At 30.7% G+C, this 8,800-nt stretch overlaps 1 protein-coding gene across 1 annotated transcript in view; it reads right to left on the minus strand.

Annotated features, from left to right (window-relative positions):
* The window catches only part of LOC106462293 (receptor-type tyrosine-protein phosphatase F-like), a 333,656-nt gene that overhangs the window by 17,051 nt on the left and 307,805 nt on the right, over positions 1 to 8,800 (minus strand). Inside the window, exons 13-16 of the mRNA XM_022389747.1 lie at positions 6,659 to 6,770; positions 1,224 to 1,321; positions 910 to 1,022; positions 476 to 566 (exon numbers count right to left, since the gene is read on the minus strand). Of these exons, the coding sequence (XP_022245455.1) occupies positions 476 to 566; positions 910 to 1,022; positions 1,224 to 1,321; positions 6,659 to 6,770 (414 nt within the window). The remainder of the gene's footprint in view (positions 1 to 475; positions 567 to 909; positions 1,023 to 1,223; positions 1,322 to 6,658; positions 6,771 to 8,800) is intronic.

An 8,800-nucleotide genomic window follows, 5' to 3' on the forward strand; every position in this document is an offset into this window, starting at 1 on the left:
ATTCCTTTGTCTATGTCAATGATGTAAATCAAAAAGAGCAAAGATCCTAAGACTGAGTCCTGAGGTAGCCCACTTGTGACATTAATCCAGTTTGACTGAACTTCATTTGTAACAACCCTCTGCTTTTTTCCATCCAGCCACTCTTCTATCCAACTTGCTAACTTATCCCCCACACCTATAGAGATAAGTTTTTTATACAAACCTTTTATGTGGTACCTTTGCAAATGCTTTCTGAAAATCCAGATACACCAAATCTACACTCTTACCCTCATCTACATAAGTATGATTTCAATTCTGATGTTAATTATTAGAAATGGTCTATGATATTCATGAAATATGCAGATCTAGGAAGATGTAACATTAATATGCAGATCTAGTAAGTTGCAACACAAAAGCCATTTGAAAAGAAAAGCATTATATCATCATCACAAGAAATGCACAGAATAAAAATACTTTGAGAAAATCAATTACTCACAAGCTTTTACATCAGGATATCTATTTTTACACAGGTTTTCTGGGCTGTCTGAGGCATGAGTTGTCCTATCTTTGAATTTTTCTGGCAAGGACTTGGGAAAAGCATAAAGTTACTCACTTTCATAAGTTTGGAAATGTATACTTGTAAAACTAGACTGCATGTTATTTATGTTATGAAATCAATACAAATGTGTAGTCTAAAAAATAAATCACATTTCTAGATTTCTGTCAAAATATTTAGAACAGTTAACAGCAGCAAAAGTTATTATTGCTAAAACACTTACCATTAATTTCTCACTGAAATATGTAACTTTTATTAAAGTTGGAATTCAATATTTGTCTCTCATGTTATTTTATCCACAATTATATTTAAAAAATGTAAGATATTATTTGGCCTTAAGTTAGGCTATACAAAAGTTATTCTGTCTTTCTCACCTCAAATTCTTTCTGAAAAAATAGATTGTTATCTTTATGTTTTTCCACATATGCACTTGGAAGATCATCAGCCAACAAAGGTCCAACATAGGAAAGCTTTGAGAGTCGATTTCCTGAGCATGAAAACTTATTATTAATTTTCTGTTGTAATTATTTCATACAAACCTTGGTGAAAACAATCGAGCTTCATATTAAAATCTAATATAAATAACTGATAGAAAATGAAAACATTAAAGAGAACATCCTTAAAACACTACTATTATGAAAAGAAGTAATAGAGTTGTGGCTGAAGGGCAACAAAAATTAGCTAATACCTTTTGGTACGTGGCCATTTCTTTGAATGGTTCTACGGATTAGTGCTGTTAAGCCTATTCGATCACCTTCCTCCTCATAAAGGTGATTATTTTTCTTCCTGAAAATTATAAAATTTTAGTTTCTGGGAAGATTAAAGAATTTTAATTACAGCAAATTACAGTCAGTAAAACATTTGAAATCATTTACAAAGCTTCAATGAATAACATAAAAATACATTGTTAAAATGTTCCTCAACAAAATGAACAATCGACCTGATACATGTGAATATTTTGGAAGCACAATTCATGAATTAGTTTCATTGACAATATACCACTAGTTACAGCGTGTGTAATATGAATACCACTAAATTCAAATTGTTTAGAGTTGGAGTCAGACTGAGTAAATTTATTTGAAAAGAGTCACATTTGGCAAGAATAGAAGTTTAATAAAAGGAGTAGGTCACTCCCTGGCATTAATACAGTCTCTGCATCTGTAAAGAATACTTATGATAAATTAAAGGACAGAGTTATGTGGATCCTGTTTCATTTCTCAACCAGTGTAACATCACACTTTTCTTTACAATAACATTTCTTAGTAGGTTAAAGCATTTATGTACATAGTGTTTAAAGTAGTCTAAGAGCTGTTCTATTGGACTTAAATCAACACTTTTTGCTGGTCAATACATGACTTTTATAATTCACTGTTCAAAGTTGTATGTCACCATCCTGGCATTATTCTGTATCATGAAGCAGCCTTGTTTGACTGTACCTATGAAAAACTGTACAACTGGGTTTATTACTGCACCAATATCATATGTTGCTGAGCAGTATATATATATATATACTCCTCAAAAGCAAACTAAAACAGTAGGCCTATACTCAAACACATAAATCTGTACAGTTTGGTCAATGATAATCACTTCAGTTGTTGTTCTGATGTCTACAGTAATTAAACGGTAAATAATCTGTCAATTCCTAGAGGCCATAATATGCAGAGAGTAATAATCAAATATTATAACTGACCTTCCATGACCACGTCTAGGATGCTTAATACACAGTCCAGTTGGCTACATATATACTTTTGTTTTTTAAATCGACCAGAATAGTCCAGTTATATATATAAAACAATTTCCAGAAGTTGGACAACTCTGGCAGTGTAATTTAGTGAAAAGAATGCAATAATTTAGTAATTCTATTACACAATGATAAAACAGACCAAAACTTAAGCAACAATTTCAACTGCAAGTCAGAAAATGATCACATCTTAAGACAAAATGGGAGCACGTTCTTTCCAGTAGAAGCAAAACTTGAAAAAAGCATCAAAAACAGCTGAGCAATTGCAAACAAGACACATGAATTTTGTACATAAATAGTAATATATCAATTTTCAAATCATATTAAATACTTGCTCCTTTAATGTTCTAATGCAGCTTTTTGACAATCATGTATAAATAATTTATCTTAAATAATGCAATGTAAGCAAGCAAAATCAGGATAATTTAAATTGTGGATTTTCAAGCAAATGATAAACACTTCATGTTATTTCAAATAGGAAAATATAGTTATTTGTGAGAATTGTTGTGGTGATTCAATCATGGCAAGGCATCACATCATTCTTGTTTATACTAATGTAGTTGGGTGATTAGAGACCTTTATGAAAGAACTTCTGTAAAAAGAGGAGGGAATAAAAATGATCAATAACTTAAACACTTTAAAAGTAAGTAATTGTACAGTCACTATAAACTAATATTTAAGTTCTTATATTTCACCAGGTGGTAACCCTCAAAAATTGGAAAAAAACTGTTTTCTGTATAAAAGGATTGTGTGCTAAGTATTCATTTCACTTGTTTTTCTTGTCCTAATTAATCTAACCATGGATTTTCTTTCCATAGATTTTTTGAAAATTTGAAAGTTTTATTTCTAGAATATAACTCGGTGGGAAAAGCTAGGTACCCTTAAAACTTTACTATTTTAGACATACTTGCAAAATAAGCCACATGTAAATTTTCAAAAAACAAACGAATTATATCTTTGCAAAAAGTATGTCTTTGTATATAATATTAAGATATTTTAATAAAGTTGTTTATCATATCAGTAACACAATGATATTAATATTTGAGTTAAAAAAAAAAATGTTTAAACTTTTCCAGAGGAAAACACAATATCTTTTTCAATTAGCATACATCAAAAAAAAGATATATGTGTACACATAATATATGTGTGTGTGTGTGTATATATATATATATATATATATATATGCAGTATCATATATTATTACAGAAACAGTGAGAGAGGTAGAGGATAAAAAAAAAAGTATTTATTTCATGGAAATGAACTGCACCAGAGTACAGTCACATTTTGATAGTTTACACTGCAATTGGTTGTCATTCAACCAACCATAAAGAACCAGAACTATATATATATATATAAAGCCTATGAAAGTGCAGGAAGTTGTAGTAATGAATTCCAGTTCTGAAATATTGCATTACAAACATGTAGAAATCATAATGTTGGTTGATCAAAGACGCTCTGAAAAAATAACAGCAAGATTCCATGATTCAGTAGCAGCTGTATGTAACACTTTGAAAAGGATACACGAAACAGGTCTGTTAAGAATAGAAGTAGTTGAGGTAGAAAAGCCAGACTTCAAAAGTTATGTTAAGAATCTCAAGATATATTCTCAAAGGGACAGATGATGGTTGAATACAGATCTTGCCAACAATCTTGCTGTAAATACAGGTGTGAAGGTTTCATCAAGAACAATATAAACATAGGCATGAAGTGGTCTCAAAGAACATGTATCTGCTCAAAAACCACTGTTGAGAAAAGGACAATGGACCACAAACAGTACTGAAGATTTGTGTTTCTAAGAGATGAATTCAAATTTGAGTTATTTGGCAAAAGAAATGACAATTTTTTTATGACAGAAAGGAGAGCAATAACATAGTCATGGTATTCAGGTTCTAATGAGAATTTCATAACTATGTGCAGAACACCTGTATACAAATTTAGAAAAATTATGTGAATACACCTGACATGAGATGTATTTTTATAGTTATGAAAGGGTGAAATTCAAAATATTACAAAACATCTACAGTGAAGCACAGTTGGGGATTAATACAATTAGGGGCTGACATATAAGCCAATGGCACTCTTCACTGCTGAAAAGTATAGGCAAATTTAGATTCTTTAATGTTATTCCATCAGGAACACAACTCATCAGATAGGGATTCATCTTCCAACAATAAAGTAATCCCTACCATACAGCAAAAAATAGTGAAACTACATCTTGACCGGAAAAAAAGAAAAGAAAATAGTTTAATGGAATACTCACAACCACAAGGCTTGACCTGCACAAAGTCCTGTTATGAACATTCTAGAAACTGCATGGGCTTATGTAAAAATTGAGAAGGTCAAAAGCTGACCAAACAAACTGGCTAAATCATGAGGAGTAATACATAACATTTAAGAAAATATTCCACAATTGTTATATTGATAAACTGTATTGCATCATGAAGAAAGGGTATAATGCATAATGTAAAACATAAGTACATTGTACAACTTAGTAACTTATTTCTTTGATAATATTTTGTACAATTAACAAATTCAACATCTAGTTGCCTCTAATTATTATTTGTAACTTCTGTATGTGTATCACTTGTGTTTTCATTACTGTAAATTAAGATGGTCCACGCATATATGGTAAAAAACGAAAAGGTAAAAATTAAAGCTCCAAGTGCATTTTTTTCATTCCTTATATGGAGACAGACCTAAGACTGAATTTTGAACTAAACACATCAATATTTAAGGGTGGCACAAATTTGAAGATCTTTGCCACAAGTTTACTTCTCCAGTTAATTTTCTTAATTACCCTTTGTTTAACGGTTCACAAAAAAATGATACACTTGCATGATCTCATAAGTTTCTTATGTTATTATGTACAGTATTTTATAATTCAATATAATTGGGTGATGTACCATGCAGTTTCTAGAATTAAGAGCTGGCAATCTAGCAACATGCCAAATGACATTACAGCTGTGAATGACTGCACAGAGAGGTATTACTCTGATTCAAGCATTTAACTCTTCAATCACTGAGGATGAAGATCAAAAATAATACCTTCTCCACACAGTTAAGCTACACCAAAAGGCAGTTCTGATCCCCAGAAAGGACAATTTGATGTCACAAGTGATATGATAAATTGTTGTATTATTATAGTTATATGCTATTCAGATAAGCACAACACTGTTAAGAATTTTAATCAGTTTGCTAGAAATTTTTGCAACTTTGTTTTTGTTACTGAATAAAAACCATAATAATAATATCTAATTCGTTTGTCCTTCCCTATAATATATAATGATACTGAAGTGTTCAAGTTGCGCCATCTCCAAATATGCATGAATCGATCCAGTTTTTTATTTCAAACATCATTAGTGGTAGAGGAATATAGTCAAACATCATGCAAAATAATTTTTCATTTTTAGATTTTTGGACCACCCTACTGTAAATAGGTTTTTGTACAACTACAATTTGTTTAAATTTCATTTGACTTGTACACAGCATTGTCAATCAGGAGTAAGTACTAAGTACACTATTATTTAAACATTACAAAAATATATATTTTGAAAACATTACTGGAATGACAGCTTGATTATTGCTATAATAAGTAAGATTAATCACTAAAAACAAGAGCAAAAGATAAACTGTCATATTACAGAGTTATTTTTTATTTTATTTCCAGTGGGGTCCACATATTACACATTATTCAGTAATTATGTGTTTCTACATGTTACAACACTTGGTGAAAAAGACCTGACCAAGCAAATTAGGTAAAATCAATCATTTTCTATGCAAAGTACATAAAGAATCCCATCAGTATATAATAATATTAACTGCAATATTGGTGGTATTTTTTATATTTTTGCAAGTGACTTACGTGTTACTAGAGGCCCTGAAACAACACAGTTTAATGCATCAAAAATTTTAAAAAACGTGTTTAAAAGGCTGATGGAGTCTATATGGACTTTATTGGTTACTTTTGGGTTAAGTCAGTGTTAGAAAATATTAAAGTAACAGGCTAAGACCTTTTTTCTAACTGACATAAGACAGCCATATAGAATTACCAGAATGGTGTAACCTACCAATTTTCAATCTTTGGACTTTTGAGCCCTGGCTTGATATTCCAGATACCTACCATACTGTTGGGTTAAATTTTAATCCTTGTATTTACAATAACTATTTATCCAAATATCCAATTGCATCACTAATTATCTTTTGTATAAGAATACTCAAAACAAATATCTAATCAATGTATCTAATGTTGAATACTGTTTTATCAAGCTTCTTCACATCTTTTAAGCAAACAACCACTGACATTTAAAGGTTTTGAGCTGTATGGGTTTAGTTATATACTGTCTCTTATTAGACACAAAATAGCATAATGTAAGCAACCATACCTGACAACACACTGGACCAAAACAAACACCAGCACTAAAAGCACAAGGCCACATATAATCCCCAGAATAATAGTCATTAGACTTTCAACTGGTTCAGGCTTTGGTGTAGATCCTTGAATGCAAACACAAAAAAAATGCATAATTCCATGAGAAAATCAATTGAAATAAACTGTTAATAAGCTAAATGTACTCCACTAGTATTCTAATAGTAGGAGCACAACAGTTTCACACTAACACTACAGAATGTTCATAAACATCTTGATGCGTTTATATAAAATTCTTACACCAGTCCATTAAATTTAAAAGTAATGATGAATCCAAAACATAAGCTTTATTATACATTACAGAAAGACTTCTAATGAAAGTCTGATGTAAAATTTGCATTTTACCTAGCACAGAAAAAGAAACTTGACTAAGGGTTTATCCTCACTTCAGCTAAAATCACCTAGTAACTACCATTAAACACTTACTGAGGATCCAGATGATTGTAAAAAGCTTAGCCTATTATAAGGTGTATAGTTTCAGCAATACATTCATGCACATGTGATACGCAAGCATAAGTTTTCTACCTACTTTAGTGATACAGTTGTTAAAAATTTTTGTTTATTTAGATTGTATGCAATTTTAGCATAAACATGTGGTCCAGAAAGTCATTCATTCTGGTTTCTTTGTTCTTTACAGTAGCTATTGTTAATTCTTCTTGAAAGGATATTGTGGTAACATATATATAATTTGGACTGAAAAAAGTGGCACTGTAATATCCTTTGTTGGCACTGTCTAAATGGAACAAATGATCAATGCTGTGAAAAAACAAAGGTCATGAGGTGACACTGTTGACTAGACATAAGTTTTCTACCTACTTCAGTGATACAGTTGTTAATAATTTTTGTTTATTTAGATTGTATGCAATTTTAGCATAAACATGTGGTCCAGAAAGTCATTCAGATTGCCTCATTCTGGTTTCTTTGTTCTTTACAGTAGCTAATGTTAATTCTGCTTGAAAGGATATTGTGGTAACATATATATAATTTGGACTGAAAAAAGTGGCACTGTAATATCCTTTGTTGGCACTGTCTAAATGGAACAAATGATCAATGCTGTGAAAAAACAAAGGTCATGAGGTGACACTGTTGACTAGACAAAAAAAGCCAAGTTTACCTATTGAATTCAGGCATGCTTTCTTAGTCCTGTTCTATTAGATCATCAAGTACAGACTTGCATCAAGATCTTCAAAGAAATTAATCCCAAGAGAAAAAAAGCTGTAGAGCTAAGCACACTCTAGCAGAAGTGACTGTTTGTGTTTTTGCTTGTCAAACCATAAAGACTGTTTTAATTTTTACCAACTTTGTTCAGTCTCATTATGTTACACACACACTAGAATGACTCAAGTTATCTGATTTAGAATTACTCTCATTTCCTGAACATACCACATCTTCTAAACATATCATGTCTAATTTGGATGTGTTTCAATTAATCAGGAATTAAGCTGCTATAATGACAATTAAGATATGATAACTAGTACAAAACTGTATGAAAGTGAGTAAATAAGTATCTGAGCATTTTTAAATTTAAAATTGGATAAATAAGAAATTAAGCTTTTGAAAATTTTCCTGGAAAAAAAACTCAATTTCAAAAATTAACCAACAAAATAAAATGCAGTTTCATAAGTAGTACTAGGTTTGTACTAAATGAATCTAATAAATATAAAAGGTGTTTTACTTTTAAAATGATTCATTGACCTAATGAGGATTGTAATAACAAAATTACTTCCTTGTAATGGCAGTTAAGAGTTCTTTGATAAATGGATTGGTGGAAGGCAAAATTAAGATGTTGACTATTGAAACAATTTAAATAAATTATTCTGCTTTTGTAATATATTTCTTAAGTTTTCAAAGACATAATTAATAAAAATGGAATACAAAAGCATGACAACTGCACATTGTAAAATTCTACTTCCTCGATCAACTTGTCATATAATTTACACCATTAACTAAAAACATCAACAAAAATTACATGAAATAAGTATCTAATTATAAAATGTTTTTGGAGGGAGATGAAGGCATTAATACTGTTGCGTCAGCGAGGTCACGTGACTAGTATCACGCCACCTGCTTTCTAGAACTATCCCGTTCCTTCGGGAGT

Source organism: Limulus polyphemus, unplaced genomic scaffold, assembly GCF_000517525.1.
Source record: "Limulus polyphemus unplaced genomic scaffold, Limulus_polyphemus-2.1.2 Scaffold45, whole genome shotgun sequence".
Taxonomy (NCBI): Eukaryota; Metazoa; Arthropoda; class Merostomata; order Xiphosura; family Limulidae; genus Limulus; species Limulus polyphemus.